The 21,517-nt window shown below is 35.7% G+C and overlaps 1 protein-coding gene and 1 pseudogene across 16 annotated transcripts in view; both read right to left on the bottom strand.

Moving 5' to 3' along the window:
* Positions 1 to 549: 549 nt before the first annotated feature.
* On the bottom strand, positions 550 to 1,254 carry LOC101092877 (annotated as a pseudogene).
* A 3,869-nt stretch (positions 1,255 to 5,123) lies between these two features.
* LIPI (lipase I) overlaps positions 5,124 to 21,517 on the bottom strand; it is an 81,448-nt gene continuing 65,054 nt past the window's right edge. For 5 of the 16 annotated variants that reach the window (XM_045036732.1, XM_045036738.1, XM_019839519.3 and 2 more), the window contains one exon: positions 13,738 to 14,305. In XM_045036732.1, the coding sequence (XP_044892667.1) occupies positions 14,215 to 14,305 (91 nt within the window). In that variant the 3' untranslated portion in view covers positions 13,738 to 14,214. Of the gene's footprint in view, positions 5,381 to 13,737; positions 14,306 to 20,562; positions 20,673 to 21,517 lie in introns of those variants that run through there. The other 11 variants (XM_045036729.1, XM_045036727.1, XM_045036730.1 and 8 more) reach the window with 8 other exon arrangements.

The raw sequence follows: 21,517 nt of genomic DNA, 5'->3' as shown, positions 1-21,517 counted from the left end.
AACAAACCCCATTTTATCGTGAACACAAAAGGAAGATATAATCGGGACTATATGCGTATCTTTCACTTACAGGTTTTGAGCTCTGACAGACCTGTATAATGCAGGCAGAATTCAAATAAGAAATTATGCCAATCGATTGTCAGATCTTCACTATAACTTTCCTAAAAAGGCGTTTTCACTCGATACCTTTTTTTTTTTTTTTTAGCTTATTTATTTTGAGAGAGCAGGGGAGAGCCAGAGAAAAGAAGAGAAAGAATCCCAAGCAGGCTCCACACTGTCAGCACAGAGCCCCATATGGGGCTCAAGTCTCACAAGATGTGAGATCATGACCTGAGCCAAAATCAAGAGTTAGACGCTTAACCAACTGAGCCACACAGGCGCTCCGCCCCCAATATCTATTAATCACAAAGAAACATAAGCTGTGAATATACAGTTCCAAAAGTAAAATTATAGAAACTAATGACATTATTATGACCTAGATATTTGGTAAACAGTGAATTATGATTTTGAGATCATCAAAAAAAGGCTTTCTGAACAATCTTCCACACTTCACAAAACTCTCTTCATGTAGTAGATCTGTCCCAGTGTCGTGGCAACTAGAACAAGAGCTTCAAAGAAGGACCAAAGGGCCACTCTGCTGTTTGTGTTGCCACTAATCACTCTGTGTATTCTCTCCGAACTTGTATGCATTCCTGCTTGTGCTTTACACTTGTCATTGCCACTGCCAACTCATCAATCATTTCTTCTAGCTTGTTCTCATGAGCTTCTCTTTCCATGCCTTGTCCTTTGGGGACTTCCCCAATATCAGTGGTGAACATCATTCTTTGGAGTCATGGTAGACATGGTAGACTTAATATGTTCCATCCATATGAGCAGCCAATATGTATTTCCCACTGATCAATCTGTCTCCTTTATAAACTCTTTTATTGTCAGGCCCTGTAATTTCCACATCTATGTCCAGAAAGCCACCCTTGGCCACCTGGAAGATGAGGCCCATGTTGATGCCTGAGGCGACCCGCAGTCCTCTGCATGCACATCAATGCCGATGAAGTAGCCCAAGGCTGTGGCCTGAAGGGTGGCCAGGAGCACCAGCCACTCAGGGATCATCACCATGGTGAGACTGGGACTGAAGCCAGGACCCAGAGCAGGGCTTCCAGAGCCACCACCACCACCACTGCCACCACTGCCTCCTCAACCACCATCACCTCAGCTCCTTCATCAAGAACCAATTTAATCATCTCTGTTATCCACCAAGCCTTCCCTAACCTCCTCTGCTGAGACTGACACTCAGCCTTTCTCTACGCCGCCTCTTGGAGTAATCATTATTTCTGCAGCTACTGATGGGGTTTTGGAGTGACGGGGGATTGGAGGTGACAGCAAAGAAAGAATTCTTGAAGACGTCTGTGGTGCAAAAAGGTAATTTTATTACAGCACTGGGAGAGGACGAGTGGGCAGAAAGAGCTGCACTGGGGTTGTGAAGAATGACTGGTTATATGCTATGGAGTTGGGGAGACAAAATCAAGAGGAAGGTTCTTAATGGGATCTATGTATATGCTAAAGAAGACTCAAAGATGACTGGATGCCTAGCTAGTGTCAAACTAAGGTTGTTTCCCTGTAGAAAAGCATTATCATGAAAACAGTAAGGAGTTCCTGGAGATTAGGCTATTGATAAGATTGCCTCTTTCTTGATAAGATTGCCTCTTTCTTGTAATGCACTAAGATGTCTGTAAACTGATGGAGACTCTATCAGTTTAATCCTTTGTTTTCTGTCCTTTCCTTTGTTCATCCAGGAGTGCCTGAAGAATATCAGCCATCTCCCACTTGGGGGAGCGGGATATTTTCAGCTTGTGTTTGGCCCTCAGCTTGCCTTATGCTCCCTCCATCAGTTATCACGTGGTATATCACAGCATATGTTTATACAAACAAGTAGCTTTCTCATTACAATATAAATTCTTTGAGTCTAAGAATTCAAGCTTTTCATTTTTGTACTCCAAATACCTGTCATAGTTGAGGAAGGCTTATTGAAGAGATTGATTGAGATGTTTAAGTACACAGTAACCACACTCTTTTCAAGGAGATGCATGAAAAACTTAAGTGTTTTCAAAATATTTTAAAGCTTCAAAGGCAAGACTTCAGGGATACACCCTCTAAAAAGTATTTCAAGAAATAGCCATGACAATATTGTAGGAGATTAAAAAAGCTGGAGGAGCAAAGCTGCCTGACTTTGAGACTTACTATAAAGCAACAGTAATCAAGACAGGGTGGTATTGGCAGAAGAATTGACAAATAGATCACTGAACAGAATAGAGAATGCAGAAATAGACTCACATAAATACAGCCAGCTGATTTTGGATAAAGTAACAAAGGTAATACAGTGAAGCAAAGATTGTCTTTTCAACAATGGTTGAATAACGGAACAATTGAACATCCACAGGCAAAAAAAAAAAAAAAAAATGTATCTAGACAATGATCTTACCCTTCAGAAAAATCAACTCAAAATGGATCATATATTTAAATGTAAAATGAAAAGCTATTAGACTCCTAGAAAATAACATAGGTAAAAAACTTAGACAAGTTTTGGCATGACCATGACTTTTTAGATACAACATTAAAGGCAGGATCCATGAATATAATAATTGATAAGCTAGACTTCATTATAATTAAAAACTTCTGCCCTCTGAAAGACAATGCCAAGAGAGTGAGAAGACCAAGCTACAGACTGGGGGAAAATATTTATAAAAGACACATCTGATAAAGGACTTATCCAAAATATACAAAAAAGTCTTAAAACCCAACAATAAGAAAATGAACAACCCAACTGAAAAATGTAAAAAAGACCTTAATACACACCTCACAAAGAAGATATATGGATAGCAAATAAGCATGTGAAAATATGCTCAACATCAAGTGGCATCAGGGAAGTAAAAATTAAAACAACAGTGAGATTCCACTACATATCTATTAAAATGGCCAAAATCCACAACACCGACAACACCAAATGCTGGTGAGAATATGTAACAACAGAACTCTCATTCATTGCTAGTGGCAGTACAAAATGGTATAGCCATTTTGGAAGACAGTTTAGCAATTTCTTATAAAACCAAACATACTCTTATCATACAGTCTAGCAATTGTAGTACTTAGCATTTACCCAAAGGAATGGAAAACTTATGTCTACACAAAAACCTACACATTAGTGTTTATAACATCTTGATGCATAATTGATAAAACTTTAAGGAAGATGTCCTTCAGTCAGTGAATGGAAAAATAAACTGTAATATATCTAGACAAATGGGATATTATTCAGTGCTAAAAAGAAATGAGTTACCAAGCCATGAAAAGACATGGAGGAATCTCAAATGAATATTTTTAACTGAAAGAATCCAATCTGAAAAGGCTATATACTGTATGATTCCCTTCAAAAAAACAAACAAACAAAAAACTATGGAAACAGTAATAACCAAAACTATAGAAACAATAAAAAGACAAGTGGTTGCCATGGATTGGGGAAAAACAAAGGATAAATAAATAGAGCACAGAGAATTTTTAAGGTCATGAAAATACCTTGACTGATATCATGGTGATCGATATATGTCAGGATACATTTGTCCAAGCCCATAGAATGTACAGCACCAATAATGTAAACTATGTAAACCATAATGTCAACAGTGGACTTTGTGTGATTATGAGGGATCAATGTAGATTCATCAACTGTAACAAATGTATCACTTTGGTGGGAGATGTTGATAAGGAGGGAAGCTCTGCAAGTGTGTGAGCAGAGGTGTTAGAAGGTGAAGGAGGGGAAGTATGCTCCACATTAGGAAGGCACTTCGAGACCAAAAAACAAAGCAAGTCCCTCCTGCAGTTTACACAATTTTATTCAAGGTAACTTACTGACTGGCGATAAGGCAGGCAGATGATCTAGATGCTATGCAGCTATTCTCCCCCAAATCTGGATCTTAATCTGATTGTATAGAAGGAGAGGATACTAGTTATCTAAAGGGATGCCATCTGTGTGCTAGAGGAGAGGGAGGGGAAAGAACTATGTTATCTCTACTAGTTATCTGACCAACTTTAGGGAAGATCAGAACAAGCCTTCCTGCACTGAGGTCAGGATATACAATAACCTTCAAGGGGCCTGGAACATGTAGCCCCAAGGAAGGTCATTGCAAGTATGTAAAAAAGACAGAAAGAAGGCCAAATACGGTCAGTATTGTCAGCATCCCTACAAGAGGTATACAAAAAAATCTTTGTACCTTCTCCTCACTCTTGCTTTGAAGCTTAAACTGCTCTAAAAAAAAAAAATAATAATAAAGTTTTAATAAAAGAAAATGTTTCAGGCAGTGTCTGAATTGAGACCATGTGGATTACAATCAAGCCAGATGACCAGCTTCTAATGACCTCATAGCACAACCTTGCCCTGACATATATTGTCCACACAGCATGGCTGCTCCGTAACTGCTAAAGTAGCTGACACCAATGACCAATGAACAATACCTTGCTTCTTGCCTCTACTACATGTAAAGGGAGTGGTTACCCCACATCCAGGTAATAGTGTATTATTCTGTTATGTGCTAGGCATTATAATTTCTTCATCCTCACACCACCCCTGTGAAGAAAGCATGATTATTATCACCGTTTCTCAGCTGAGGAAACTGAGGCAGAGAGCTTAAGTAGTCAGATGAAGACCACACAGATGGTGTGTGGCAGATTCAAGATTTGAACTCGGGAAGCCTAGCTTCTGGGCTTGGACCTGAAACCACTCTCAGTCACCACAGACCCGTTGTAGGAGTCCTCTCCCACAGAGTCAGAATCCTAGGCATTCCAGGTCTGTGCAAATGCACTCAGAAGGGTTTAAGACATGAAGTCCTGAAGGACGACCACTAACCTTCTGTAGCTTATTTTGTAAAATGGGATTTCAGGGAGGAACTAGTGACAGTAAGAGAGGCACAGCATTTTTTATCTTATAAATTTATTCATCACAACGTTTTATGCCTGAACACATAGTTTGTATGCTCATTGCACAGTTATAAATAGATACACTCAATCTGGTAAAATGTACAGAAAGTGGGCAGAGTATTTATAATCTTGAGAAAATGCTTCAAAAAGAATCCCATTCTCAGGCTCTTTTGGCTCAGATATAGGGACATTCATGGACCAGATTCCTTACCTCTTGCTTGGCATCCTTGAATGTAGGTATTCCAGGTTGAGTCTGCTTTTGTTCCTAATACCGTAGCAGTTGATACATCCTGGAGTTCTACAGAGTTCTGTCTAATTTAGATATTCTGATATCCAGGCAGTTCTTACCATTAAGGGATGATACTTCACGGGCATTTCTGTTGAGATATTTCTTCTCAAAAGCCAATTCCATTTTACCCACCTACATTTGAAAATGAACCATTTAATTCATTTATTCTAATCTTTTTCTTTGCAGTCTAACAATTTTATAACATAAACTCTACACTCATTATGACAACTAGGAATAATGACTGGCATTATTTTTGCATGCCACTTTACAATATTACTATCATTTTTTCTTTATAATATAAAGTTAATACCTCTTAGTTATTTCAATCATTCCTATTTAAACTAGTACTAAATAAAATTAAATTCATAGTATCCTTCTAGACTCAGAAATTGGAGTATTTCTTAATACCATTTTAGAATATGAAATTCTAAATTTCATACTGGTGGTGCATTATTATGTAGAAAAATAACTGGTTAAGAAAAACTGGATTAAAAAAAAAACTGGATTTGGGAGGTGTTCGTGGGTATCTCATTTCTGCTCAATTTATAAGCACTGGCTGCCTTTTTTGAATATCTATTCAAGAACACCTGTATAGGAAACAGGATTATAGATTAGTGTCTCCTTTTGGAGCAAAGGAAAGGCTTGCTTACTGTCCAGTGTAATATAGAAAATGTCTCTCTCTTTGGGGAAAAGTTCTGGCACATGAGATGCCATAATAGAAGATGTAGGTTCCCTAAGCTTGTGGCCGTCCTCCTGCGGTACAACGTACAGGCATTACTTGGCCCCTTTGTGTTGTCCTGTGAGAGCTGTGTACTCCCGCTATGCTGTTGCTATGAGCAATAGTTTGTTGTTGTCCCCCCCCCCCACCCTCCCACCTCTGAGCCAGAAGTCCTATGTCTTTAGTGAGCATCCATAAAACTGTGGCAAGAAAACTTGTTAGCTTGCAAGTAGGGTAACGTCTCAGACCCTTCTAAGTTATTGACAAATATGATCTGAAAAATTTAACGTGTATTTTTATACATATATACATGTGTGATGTGGGGAGAGAAAAAGAGAAACTAAGAGGAAATGCTAAGAGGGATAGGATTTTATGATTTTTGAGTTCCACTTCTTTTTGTTTGTCCATTTTTCTGCCACTGATATAAACATAAAAAAATCAATGTTTCATACAAATAACATAGGTATACTCTATTGTCAATGTGAATTATATCTCTTTTACAGTTGTAGTTTCAGTGCTTTCAAACTTAGTAATATAAAGAAGTTGTTAATTTCTCTATATTCTTTTACATCCTACCACTCTCCAGCATTTTATTTGTTATAAGAATAGCTGATTGTATTGTGTTTTGTTGTGAGGCAGTATTACCATCAACAAATAACTTTAGAAATGAGTACTCAGAGTTAGTGGTGCTTGTAGTTGGTAGTAATACATAATACAATATGTAACTAGAGTGTATTACATAAAATACCTATATAAGCTACACATCATATATCTTCTTTGTTGTCTATCAATTTTATACGTGTTTTATATATGCATATGCTTCCAGTTCACATTTTAATTGGGCAAAACTTACAGATAAAAATACTACTAATAGTGATAACAGGTTACCTTACCTTGACTATGATTTCAACAAGAGTAGCTTGACTGTTGTATTATTAATTAAAATGAAAGCTTTCCTTTTATTTGTAGTTTAATAAAGTTTTATTTTGTCCTCCCATTTTTTGAGATGAGTTTTAGGTTTTGTACTGGGTTGAAGAGTATCTCCCCAAGTCCACATCCATTCAAACCCTAAGAATGTGACATTATTTGAAAATTGGGTTTTTGCAGATGTAATTAGTTAAGATGAGGTCATGCTGGAGCTTTCCTTCCCTCAACTTCCATATCTAATAAGTGACATGACCTAGTTCTACCTTCAGAATACTTGAGCTAACCACTACGTCCAACAAAACAAACACACAACAGCAACAAAAACATCATAGACCAAGCCACCATGATCACACAGCCTTCTTAGTGGTTTCTCTGCTTCCAAACTTACCTGCCTACCTAAGGTGCCCTTCCAGTAATGAAACACAGCCATTGTTATTCTCATGTGTGAATGATATTATTAATGATTTCATATTATATTTAGAATATAATGCAAACTATTACCATGACCAAGAAGATGTTTAAAATCTGGCATCTGCCAATGAATGTCATCATCCTCAACTCCTGCAATCATGCCTCTGGATTTCTAGACTCCCAGCTCCACTGGCCTTCTTCCTATTTCTCCAACACACTTTCCTTCCTTGGGTCATTATACTTGCTATACCTTTGCTGCAAATGCTGTTCCCTAGATCCTTACAGGGGTGGTTCTCCCTTACCCCCCAGGTCTCTTCCAGGGAGGCTTGCCCTGACCATTTCAACTAACTCAGTCCCTCTAGTATCACTATCTCTTTTCACTGTTATTTTTTCCTACTGCCTTATCACTCTCTGAAATTATATTTTTGTTAATTTATTTAGTCTTTGTCTTACCCACTAAAAACTAAGCTTTCTAAGTTCAAGAACCTGCTCACTTTGCTCATAGCTGTGTTTCCAATAAAATGTCAGGCACATAATAAACATTCGGTGTATGTTTGGATGAATGAATAAATGAATGAATGTTTATGTAAACGTATCTAATTTGCACATTCTGTAACACATCCTTCTAGAAGCACCACATAGTTTTTCTTGCTACCATCCATGGTATACCTACTCCATGTTTCAGAAAGTATATTGCTTAACTTTTGCTACATAACAAACCATCCCAACACAGTGCCTTGGTCTATTGCATTTCTTCAAGTCTGGGCCAATTCTACCAATCTTTCTGCTTGTGGTCAATCTGTTGAGTGGCAGTTGTTGGCTGAGGTGTATCATTTCTCTTCCATTCAGTGTCTCATCCTTCCAGCAGCTTAGCTTGAGCATTTTAACATGATGTCCCTGGGATCCAAGGGCAGGAATTATTTGTCAGGTCTCAGGTTGGGTTACATTTGCTATTGTCCCAGTGGCCAAAGTAAGACACATGTTCAAGCCCAGATTCAGGGTTTGAGGGTATTACATATGGGAATGACTACTAGGAGATTTGAACAAACTAGGCAATATTACAGAAACAATCTACCACAGGTGGAAAGCCACATAGCCTGTCTATATTAATTTCCAATCATATAATTTTCCTGGTTTTGTGGGATACTGGTGACTAAAAAGTCAAATAATGGAAGAGAATGTGAAGAGTGGAAATTTTCTTGCTCTCAGAAAGTTACGGATTTCCAGTAGGTAAATGTCTATACACCTCTAGTTGGAAAGTGAAATGGAATCACAGTGCAATGGGTCACCTCTCTACCTGCCCAATGGAAGCATAATGGGGATCAGCTCAATTACCTGCCTGGATGTCCCATTTGTGTGTATTATAACTTCCTGCTGAAATTTGGAAGATTATATTTAATTTCCCTATGCTGCAGATATTTTCAATCCTAGATTCTGTGTATTTCCTTGACTTGTTCAAATGAAAAGGAGTTAAGGGTGAATCTGGCACTACTGCTTGCCATCATCATAACCCTGAGGTGCTTTCCACATTTTTCTTTATATTAAAACTGTGCCTATATTCAAATCTATAAGTATTGGTCAAGTGTTACTTTTTTTGTACAGATTTTAGGAGAATATGATTGAAATAAGATAGTCTGTATGATCAGTAATTCATTATTTCATAGAAACTATATCTTGTGTTTCACAATGAAAGTTTTTCAGGGGGTGTCCTAGGCCATGTGGTTCTGAGAATACATTCCATTTAATCATTAAAATAAGATGTAATTCTGATAAATTCTAATTCTCCTTCTCTCTCTCTCTCATCCCATACCCCCCTAACTTAAAAAAAGTGCTCTGCTAACAGTAAGCCCATTTTCCATGTTATTCATTCTTCATTTACTTTGACAACCCTTATCTTGGAAACGTTCTCCATAGACATTTTCCCAATTAAACATGTCTCCTATAAATTGTTAAAGAGTAACACAAAATTAACAAGTATTGGAAAATAAAAAAGCTCTTTGATAACTTATGACAAGTACAACTGAAAAAGGTCCAGTGGTTTCAGAATCTATACCTTTCGCACACTTGTTGTTTTTTTTTCCTTTTCCCAGGTAGTTATTTTTAATAGGCCTGAATTTTTATCATTCTTCTATGTGTTTAGAGTGTTAATGTTTTAATATTTAAGTGATATGTGTGAAAGAATTTTTAAAATTCAGCTCTAAACGCAAAAATTATTCTTAAATACTCTGTTTTGACTAACATCATCTAAAGTTAAAATCTGGTTTTACTACATTTGCTACATTAGAAAAGAGCGTAAGGCATAGATAATCTCAAATTTGCTGTACAGGAGAGCTCTGTGATCTCTAGCCAGAACCACTTGTAACATTTTGTTCTTCTAAATAGCTTGCAGTCAATGGTCACTGCCCACTCTTCCCAACTAAGCTAAAAAATATTTACTGCTTCATTTAATTTTGCATTTATCATTCAACAAATATTCACGGAACCCTTGAAACAGGCGAGGCAGTCATCTAAACCCTGAAAATACAAAGATGTATAATACAAAAATTTCCTACTCAGGAAAATCACATCTTTGTGACGGATATAGACAAGTAAGCAAAGAGTTAACATCCCAGGCTGTAACAGAGACATGAAATAGCATCTCTGGGAAACACAGGAGGAGGCAAAAGCAAAGGAAGGAGTCATTTGGGGAGATATGCAACAAGCTGACCATGGAAAAGGCCAATAAAAGGCCCAAGTGAGAAGGAAGCTATGAAGACAAATCTGAGTTAGGAACTGGAAGGTGCTGATGGGGATCAAACAAGAAAGCTGGAAGACTATTCAACTGAGTCCTAGGGAATCTGGGTGAATGATAAGTTGCTTTGAATCTTCATACGCTTTTACAATATTATGTTCCATTTAAAACACTTTAATCATGACTGCTAGCCTACATGCAAACACATTCTTCCATGTCCCTGTGAGAAATAATTCTACCCTTAGCCAAGAGCCTAGCATTCCAGAAACTTAAGTCGTGATACAGAAATCCAAATTCAATTCAACACCATCTGCATAACCAGCTGTTCACCTCCCATATTTCCTTTTTTTCATGTACCACATGTTCACGGGAAAAAAGAAATTATGAATGAAAATGTTTTCTGTGCTTTGAAGTCCTACATTTCATTATTCCAAAGTCATCCACTGATATTCTCTGAAAGTGTTGTTTATGCCACCCAGAGAAGCAGATTGTATTGTCTTGGGGCAGGAGTCAGGTATTTGGTAACTTTTAACAATGTCTTCATACTAAGATCCTAAAAGCACATGCCAGAAAACCAGTACATGTGCCTGGTGATTTGTTGGAATGGTTACAACCAGCAAGCCCCTTGGCAGTTGGCAGGCACTCACCAGCCCCATCACAATTTCTGAGTCAGGCTCATCTTTTTGTCCTATGCTTCTTTTCCAGAGGATTTGAGCTCCTGTTCACACATCTATCCATTTATTCATCCACATTCACATAATGCTTATTACATACTCGGTAGACAACAAAATACAACAAACATATCTTTCAAGTATTGCCAATTGTTCAAAGGGTTTTTTTTTACTCTTTTATTCCCCTTAGTCACTGAAGGTAATAAAACTACCTAATGTATATGGTAGTTTTCAATACTAAATGAAACAGTGCAAGTCAAGGACTTCCTAAAATCACAGACTGGTGGGGCACCTAGGTGGCTCATTTGGTAGAGCAGGAGACTCTTTTATTTTAAGTTTATTTATTTATTTTGATAGGGAGAAAGAGAATTCCAAGCAGGCTCTGCACCATCAGCACAGAGCCCGACACAGGGCTTAAACTCACAAACTATGAGATCATGACCTGAGCCAAAATCAAGATTTGGACACTTAACCAACTGAGCCACCCAGGTGCCCTGAGCATGAGACTCTTGATATCAAGGGCATAGTTCAAGCCCCATGTTGGGTGTAGAGATTACTAAAAATCAATCAATCGATCAATCAATCACAGACTGTCCCATAGTAAGTATTCATTATGTATTTGTTACTATTATTATAATAATGCAAAAAACAGGACTAATACATAGGCCATAAATTTTATGACTCACAACAAACCTTTATGAATAAAACTATTTCTAAGTATTCTTACATAATTTTGCCTTGTCTATATTGGCTACACACACACACACACGCACACACACACACACACACACACACACACACACACACAATTATCCAATACATTAGAATGGTATTACAGCCAATGCAAATGATGCAATTTGGTTTTTTTAATGTGTAGTTTATTAAAACAAAATACAGTTTGCCGAGGATTATATTTACTCCTCATTTCAGTCAGCCATTATTGGAATAAAGGTATGATTTGTTGCTTTGTTGGTGATTTTTTTAAATATAAAATTTATTATTCCATGGAAACACAAGAAGACACATCAATAAGATTGTAATATATTATTTAATTAGATAAATCCTAAAACTAACCTAAAAATAACCAAACTGCATTGTTGAAAGGACTTTGAAAGACAGGGTTGAGTCTGATTCTGTGATTCATGCCAAGTAAGCATCATGAAAGATAGAAATTAAACATCTCATGTCTGTTTCCTTTTCTATCTGTTCCAGAACAGCATGCCTTCAAAGCATCGTGGTGTAACATATTTTGTGCATAATTCTTATTTGTTCCTTTTGTTGTCCCTGATTATTGCTATAGAATACCTGTGCTTCACCATAATCCTACAAAAAGCACATTTTCCCCTTTTATTTTTGATCTATGATTTCCACAAATTTAAAAAAAAATTATGATAAAAAATGTTGCTTAAGGACTATGAACTTGAGGTCAGAGGAGTCACAGCCTTCTTCCCTTCCCTGTTTTTATCTTTAAAAAAATGGGAATAATTAGAATCCTGGAAGATATTATAATATGGAAACCTATAAACATTTTATAAGCTTGTGTCTTCAAGTTATCCTTGGGAGAGTCTATCACCTGTGGCAAGAAGTTTTATTATAAAGGTTACAGGAGCCATGAAAATGCTATAAGTTTCTCTATTATCCAGAAACCCTAAGCAACTGGAATACTGGAACAGAATTTCTGGTCCTCATAATTTATCTGTAGTGCATTTATTGACATTTAATTTTAAATGTCATTCCCATCACAAACAGATCCAAAAGTTGCTGGGAATATCTGGCAAGTTAATTAGAGAGGATTAGCAATTACATGAGGGTTTGTAGTTTTGTTTAAGACTGTGAGCAGATACCTCAGAGACAGAGAGGAGCAAACAGGTGTCTCTGCAGACTTGAGTCAGAGGCCTGTGTGGTGAAGGCTGAGGCAAAACCCGAAGGCGCTGTTTTCAAAAAGGACTATCAGTTGAGGTACAGGCTGCACTGATTAAATCCCTGGACAAAAAGTGAGGAGACTTCTACTTGTTTCTGCCTGGAACACTCATCTAGTACATCAAGAGCCTTCACACATCAGTGTTTTCCAGATGGGCAACAAAAATGACCCCAATTAATCTTCAAATGGCTTATCAGGCAAAGGTCATCATTGTGGAGCTAATGAGTCATGGCAGGTATTATGGACTGAACTGTGCCTCCTGACCCCACTCCCTTCCACCACCACCCCCACCACCGCCAAATTCATATGCTGAAAGCCTAACCCTCAGCACCTCAGACTGTGACTATATTTGGAGTTGGGGGTCTGCAAAGAAGTGATTAAATTTAAATAAGTCCTTTAGGGTAGACCCTCATCCAACTGGACTGGTGTCTTCATAAGAGGAAATTCAGACACATGGAAGAGACATCATGCACAGAACAAAGACCATGTGGGGAAACAGCAAGAAGTCAGCCATCTGCATGTCAAGGAGAGAGGCCTCAGAATAAATGAAGCCTACTGACACCTGGATCTTAGACTTCCAGCCTCCATGCCTGTGAGAAAATAAATTTATGTTGTTTAAGCCACCCATTCTGTGGTATTTTGCTGTGGAAGCTGTAGCAAACTAATATAGCAGGAAGTCAAAACACACGGACTGTGGCTGTAGTTGACATATTGGTTTATAAACACACATGAAACAAAACTTGGGAGTATTCAGACATAAGTGAGAGAGTGGAGGCCCAGGAATCCCTCAATGTCTTTATCAGCAGAAATAACGAGGTCAATCTCATAGGGTTTTTGTAAGGATTAAATGAATTGATATATGTGTTATTAAACTGTGTAGCAATACAGGGATGTATGTAAGTGTTAACTATCAGTATTTTTATTATTATTTTCATTATGTATTTCTTATTATTATTATACTAATTTGAAAAGACACCAGTCAAAATATTGACTCAATCTTCACAAAAATTCTTAGGTGACTGAAACATGATGAAGTTTAGCTACTCAAGTTCACACCATCAGTAGGTGGACCCAAAGTCTGACCTTAAACATTACAGACCCATATATTACTGTGCTCCATAGAAATAAATTTATTTACAGTGCCAAATAAATCAAATATATCTCTAAATGCCAAATAGATCACTAAACACAAGGTGTATTTATGTTTACCAAATTTACATTAATCCAAGTGACTTCTCCAAGTGACAAATTTACAATTAAAAATACTTCTTTTATGACTGCAGTTTGACAAGTAGAAAATGATAGTTTAGACAGTGTATTGAAACAATAGGCTTCTCTTTTTTCTAAAGACATATTATCTATTAAGTAATTAAGGGAAACATTTAATGATGAACATTTGATTGAGGTAAACAGAGATAAACAGCTTTTAGAATATATTCAGAATGCTCTACTATATGCATTTTAACATTTTTCTATATTTTTTATTTTTAAAATTTATTCAGGAAGTAGAAATATGTGAATCCCAGATTGAACAATGCCTTCATAAAGAAATGCTGGTTACATTGTCCCCATTTACAAGTTCTTTAATCACAAACCAAATCCTGATGTGCATGTGCTTGGATTGAGAAATAATTCCTCATTTCCTTTAAGAACAAAATTATATATGCAAAGTGGTGGTCTGTGAAAAAGCAAGGGAGAGAGAGAATTAATTATTAATAAAAAGCAGCAAAGTTTATTTTTTTCCTCATAAACATTAGAATATTCAATGCCTGTAATTAATTAGTTTTCCAAATGCAGGGACAAACCTATAGCATCCTTTCCATTCCATCTCACTTGGCTACACAGGGATGAAGTAGACACAATATTTATGAGAAAGAAAAAAACTGTGTTTCAAATTCTTCTCTCCTTGATGCCTCTTTGGGATACTAACTTTATATGGGAAATATTTTTGGATACTGAAATAGCTAAAGCCTGAACTCAACTCTTAGTGGCTGGGCCACTTTTTCTACTGGGAGAGCCACCATGAAAGAATGGAGCTTAACTGCATAGACAAATTCTGTCAAAATAATGTAATCATTCCTTTTTTCCACCTGCTAAAATGGAAGTGATAATGAGTAAAGAATTCTGTGTCTTGGAGAGATTGTGTATTTAGCATTTGAATATTTCTGAAAAGTCAAATCACTGTGGTGAATCGAGCATCTTGTCTAGTTTTTATCTCCCATTAATGTCTTAAAAACTTTCAAAACAGGTAATCAAGGAGGATAAGAAAAGATAGGTTAAAGTTTAGGAAAGGAGCTAAAGAAAAGATGCATTGCTCTAATTCAAGATATACATTGCTCCCAATCTCCTTCTAGCTTGCTTGAGACACCACTGAACAAGTTTTTAAAATATTCAACAGCATTTTTAGTCAAGTTATTCATTTTTAGATAAATCAATTTTCTATGCCTGCAAATTTGATTAAAATAATAAAATATAGACATATTCATTTTTAATTATAAAAACTGAAACAGAATACTAGAGTATCTTCTATTTGAAATAATAAAGGCACCTTGGAATTTTAATTTTAATGCTATAACAGTGAATATAAAATGATAATACTTCAATCATAAGAATTTTAGGTGTTAGCAAAAGTAGTTTTTTGTCACATTATCAGAGATCATCAACCTTCCTTCATTATTAAGAAATAGGTGTAGGAATGACTTTACCACTTCTCCAAACAAATGTATATATACTTGTGTCAATTCTTTACCTATGCCGCTATACCGCTTATCCATTGAATGTGCCTTCACTGTTCTGGACCTCCCTGATCTACCTCATTTTTAAGTTGTCATAGTAGAACAAGTGTGTCATTAGACTTATTAATAGGCAAATTACCTCAACCATTAAGTAATTATTCTATTCACATAATTATAATATAAAGACAAGTGTGGTTTTACTTGTTTTCTACAAAAAAATATCACAGTATGTTCAATCAGTAATATAATAAATGCATATTTTTGAATTAAATATTCTACATTTTACAAATCTTTGCAAGCATTACAAGTCAGCTGGGGCAGGTTTATAATACCTACCAAAAGTTAATTTTCATCAAAATGCATGAGAAAAATTAATTTTCTTTGTTTTTACATTGTGAAAAGCCTGTGTACTTCCTCTGCCAGGACTCTAATTTTGACATTATTTATTCCATGTTATTAGTTCCTACTCCCCAACCTATAAAATTTTTTAAAAACTATAATTTAGAAGAAAACTTGTGTTATATATTGAACTACCATGGGGAGATTATTATATGTTTACTTGTTTAGTCTTAAAAAGAACACAAAATATTGCATTTCAAATGCTTTACTTACCACAAATTAGTGAAATAAATACATTACTTTGATTATATAAAATAACAGAAGAAATCTAGTAATAGAAAACTCAAATTCAAACATAGTTCATTTTTTAAAAACTTAAATCCATGTATTATTCCAAATTACAAAAAATAAAAAGCTCCTTATTTTAAAAAGCTCCCTAGGGCCTTTGTACAATAAATCACCACATCCAAGCCTATCATACTGTTTTCAAAAGTTACTTAAGGTTCTCAGCGTTAATTCAGGTGCCTGTTCCCAGTGACCTGCCAGTATTTCACAGGTCACTGGGGAAGGCATATGGAGGTTCTTGCCTCAGTAGTGGGAGTAATTAACCCTAAACTACTCCAGGACTGCCTAATAAATCTTGAAAACAGGACCCGAAAAAAATCAACCTGTTTATAAGAGCTTAAGTGCATCTTCAGAATAAACCTGAAGAATATTTATAGAAATATAAAAATATAGAGCACCCAACATAATAAAATACACAAACATCTATCATCTAATCAAGAATTACCAAACATGCAACGAAGCAGGAAAATGAACCCATATGAGGGTCACCAATTGGAACCAACCCAGAACAAAGCACAGTTGTGAGAATCAGCAGGGGACATTAAAGGAGTTATTATAACTTTATTTCATATGTTCAAATAGTAAATAGAGGCATGAGAGATACAAAAAGATGCTAGTCAAACTTGCAGAGGTGAAAACTACAATATCTGGGATCAAAAATACCCTGGATGGGATTAATATCAGATTAAACATTGCTTAATAAAAGAATAGGAACTCAAAGACATAACAACAAAAGTATTCAAAATAAAATACATAGAGAAAATTAAACATAAAAATTAACAGAGCATCAGTGAGCTGTGGGATAACTTCAAGCAGCCTAATGAACTTGAAATTAGTGTCCCCAAAGGCACAGGAGAGAGGGGGGACATGGAAAAAATGTATTTTAAAAACTAATTACGATTTTAGATGAAATTTGATGAAATCTATAAAACTATGGGTCCAAAAAAGGTTAACAAATACCAAACACAAGAGGTATGAAGAAAATTACAAGTAAGTCACATCATAATCAAACTGCTTAAAATCAATGGTAAGGCGATAATAAAACCAGCCAGTCGGGGGGGGGGGGTGGGGAAGACATATTATATTTACAAGAACAAAGGAAGTATAGCAATAGATTTATCATTAGGATCAACGCATAGTAGAACACAGTCCAGCAACATCTTTAACTAACTGAAAAAAAAAAAAAAAAAAAAAAAAACCTGTCAAACTAGAAGTCTATACCCAGAGAAACTATTTTTCAAAATCAAGGCATCACAAAGAATTTTTCAGACACATAAAATTTGAAAGAATTCACACCAGCAAACCCAGACTACCAAACCAAACCAAACCAACAATAAACCTTAAAGGAACTCTTTTAGTCCAAAGGTAAATTACACCAGATAAAAATATGCATCTGCATAACAGAAGCATATCAGAAATGGTAACTATGTGAATATATAAATACATAAGACTTTTCCTAATTATTTATATCTCCTTAATAGATTGACCTTTTAAACAAAAATGATATACTGTATTATGGAATTTTTAGCATATATCCAAGCAATATGTCTGCCAACAACAGCACAAAAGCCAGGATGGGAGAAATGGAATTATCCTACTCTCAGGTTCTCATGTTAAATGTGAAGTGATAAAATTCACTTGGAGGTAGACTCTGATAAATTAAGGATTATAATATGAACCCCAAAGAAACCACCAAAATAATCAAAGAGTTAATAACAATAATAATAAACCCAGAAAGGAAATAAAACATAATCCTAAAACTACTCAATTCATCCAAGAGAAGGCAGACAACGACAAAACTGGGAACAAAGAACAGATGGGACAAATAGAAAAGAAAATAACAAGATGATAATAATAAGATTTTAACTCAACCATATTAATAATCACATTAAACTAATCTTTATACCCTCAATTAAATGGCAGAGGCCATCAACATCATGTGTCATTTGAGAAATCCAAATTAAAAACACAAGTTAGGAATGAGAAAATAAAAACCAAACAACAAAAAAACTTGATGATGATGCAGGAGAGCAAAGGAACTCTGCTAAGTGTTGACAGGATTGCAAAATGTACAGTCACTTTGGAAACCAGTCTGGCAGTTTCATATAAAGTTAAACACACACTTACAGTATGACCCAGCGATTTCACTGCTAGATATTTATCCAAGAGAAATGAAAACTTATGTTCACATAAAAACCTACATGCAAATATTTATGTTGGCTTTATTCATAGATAGATATCAAAAACTGTGAACAGACCATATGTCCTCAAACTGGTGAGTGGTTAAACGAACTGCGGTAGTCATCAATAACATTCCATTGATATAAGCAACAAAATGCATGAATTTGGAATGTTTGAAGCTGAATGAAAAAAGCCATATTTAAAAGGCTGTACATACTGTATGATTCCATTTATATAATGATCTGGAAAAGAAAAAAATAGAGACAGTGGTTGCCAGAGAGTGGGAGTGGGTAGTGGGGTTGAAAATAAGGGGGCAGCACAAGGCAGTCTTTGTCATTGATGGAAACGTCCTGTACCTTGAATGTGATGGTGGTGTATGACTTTATGAATTTATCAAAACTCATAGCACTATACACCAAAGAGTACATTTTACTGTTAGGTAAAATTTTTAAAAGTAGATTTAGTCCCACTTTTCGCAGGAAGTCATCCCAGGTCACTTCCACTAGAAATATTCCTCTCAATCCCTAAGTTCAAAGGCCCTACTCTCCTGGAAATGCCCTGAAGGAACGATGCTGTAGTCTCTATCAGAGTTTGTTACAGAGAGATAATTACTGGTTGAATGCATACACAGTATATCTGGGCCATACGGCGTCCCACTTTTATAACTCACGTTCCCAATAATTTGGCAGTGCTAATTCTCATTAATTGCACATTATCTGTAGGGACAGATCTAAATAGGAAAAGCAACTAAACAGTTATGGCAATTATCTAGGTAATTAAACTTAAAGTATACATTTCATCCAAGCATCTGTTAGCACCCTCAACCAGCAGGGAATGCTGTGTTTTGCTAACCACCCACAAGTTTTTTTGTTTGTTTGTTTTTTGTTTTTTTTTTCCCTCATGAGTAAAAACAACTGTATCTAAATTGTATAAATTTGGTAAATTTTCAGTCTATTCACTGTTTATATTTTACATAAAAGTTAAAATTACATGCATGCTTATTTTTTCTCTATAGCATATTCGATTACATTCCCCTATTTTTACTGATTAACCAATGAATGAATTGTGTACAATATTTGTCCGTATAAAAATGATTAAGAAAATAGGGATTGACATATAATGGTGGACACATCTGTCTGCTTTTACCATTTCTTTTTCCCTTATGAGTGACTTAGAAAAGAGAAATGCATGGAAAAAGTCACAACTCTCTACGGCTCGCCAACAATCTGTATGAAGGTGTGAACATCATGTGCTAAGGTGCAAGATTTGAAACTGTTCCTCATCCTTGATGTTCCTTCTATGAATGTAAAACAAGGAAAATTGTTTACCGTGCAGATAGTTGTCTCTGCACAGAAAATGAGTATCTATGATAAGCAAGCACTGGGGGGAAAAAAAAACAAAATACTCAACAAAACAGGAAAGACCAATTTGAATGTTCCACAAAAGACAGAATATAATGGCAGCCATTAACTTACATTTTGGAAGAAAAAATTGCTTCTAATCAGGCCCAAGGGACTGCACAACCCCAAGTACATTATGTTCACATTGTTATCTATGTAAACAGTGATTCTCCCAAAGCTACTGCAGTGAATAAGCTGCATGATTCTACACAGAAAGCCTGCTTATAATTTAACGTAAATAATCAGAGTCAGGGGCATTTGCATGGCTCATTTGGTTAGGCATCTGACTGTTGGTTACCACTGAGGCCACGATCTCACAGTGTGTGGATTCAAGCCCTGCTGTCAGCACAGAGACAGCTTGGGATTCTCTCTCTCTCCCCACCCCTCTCTCTTGGCCCCTCCCCTGCTCATTCTCTCTCTCTTTCTCTCTCTCTCTCTCTCTCTCAAAATAAATAAATTTAAAAAAAAATTAGATTCATGATTCAGTTATAACATGTGTGATTATTAGTAAGCATGGCAAAATATTAACAGTGATATCTCTTAGTTGTAACATTATATTTGAATTGTCTGAATACTCCATAATGGAAATAATTCACTACATTAATTAATGAAAAAAATGTTTATTCCTATAAAAATAACAGCAACTAAAACAAAAGAAAACAAGAACATTAAAAACCCAAGAAAAGCCAGGCTTCAAATCATTGCAAAGTCACTTCTAGGTTTAAAAACCTTAGATGTGTTATACAAAACCCCTCAGTTTCTGTTCCTTTACTAATAAAACAAAGAAAATACCTACCTCAGAAAGGTGTTGCAAAGATCACAAAAATAGTGTCTGGGATGTAGTAGATCTAAACAAATTTAGCCACTATTATTCATCTTGAAAGCAGCTTACTAACAGAAAAAAGAAAACTTTGGGATATCTCTTTCATGCCTACCTCTTCAAAGAAGTCATCTTTCCTTGCTTGGTACATAAGAATTTTCCTTTAAATGGTATACATCATACAAAACATGCACCTAAAAAATCCCTTCCATGTGTGCTAGTTCCCTAAAAAAGAAGGTTAAATTACATGTAGGGCAAATAATTTGGACAATAAGTTCTACTTTATGAGATGAAATTGGAATCAATGCGAGTTTTCTTCTCTGAAGTTCTTAATCAATAGTCTCAGAGTCTTCCTATGTCCCCAACAAAGCCACTGGGTGAAGATTCTGATCACAGCATTATCAGAGAGGATAGTGTGGGAAAGCGAATACAGAGTTTGTGTAGGAAGTTTCAAAGGGACTACAAAAGGAAAGTTTTACAAGAAGGTAGAAGGATGTATATATGGAGAATGAGACAGTTTCATAAAAATATTGGGAATGAGGCATTTTAAGGATGAATTGCTGTAGCAAGACAAACACATCTCTTTCATGTAATTATTGGCTTGGTCAATCTTTTGCTTTAGCTGTGTATTTACAGGTTAAATGAGGTCTAAGAAAAGTTAAATTAGGGACCAACAAGAGAAGAGAAGAAAAATGAGAAAAAAGGGATTGCTTTAATTGACCATCTATTATCATCCAAATATAAACTTTATGTATATTCTGCCACTGAAAATATTTAGAGCAAATTAAATCACAAGACAAATATACAAAAAAACAACTGTTTTATGAACAGTAAGGATTGACTGAAAATATATTTGTTTGTTATATATTTATGTAAGGTACTTTTAATTGAATGTTGTTAAGATTTGTATTGCTTATTGGATATTTGTGTAATAACTATAACTGCACCTAACAGCATAGTGAAAATATATGTGTTGTACCTTTTATGATTACTACTTGAAAACCCTGATTATGTTGTCCAGTTTTACAACTGCAAATTGGAATTATGTCATCATAACTTTTAAGCAAATT

The sequence above is a fragment of the Felis catus genome, chromosome C2, assembly GCF_018350175.1.
Source record: "Felis catus isolate Fca126 chromosome C2, F.catus_Fca126_mat1.0, whole genome shotgun sequence".
Classification (NCBI taxonomy): Eukaryota; Metazoa; Chordata; class Mammalia; order Carnivora; family Felidae; genus Felis; species Felis catus.
The sequence above is the reverse complement of the archived record's forward strand: the minus strand, read 5'-3'. Positions and strand labels throughout refer to the sequence as shown.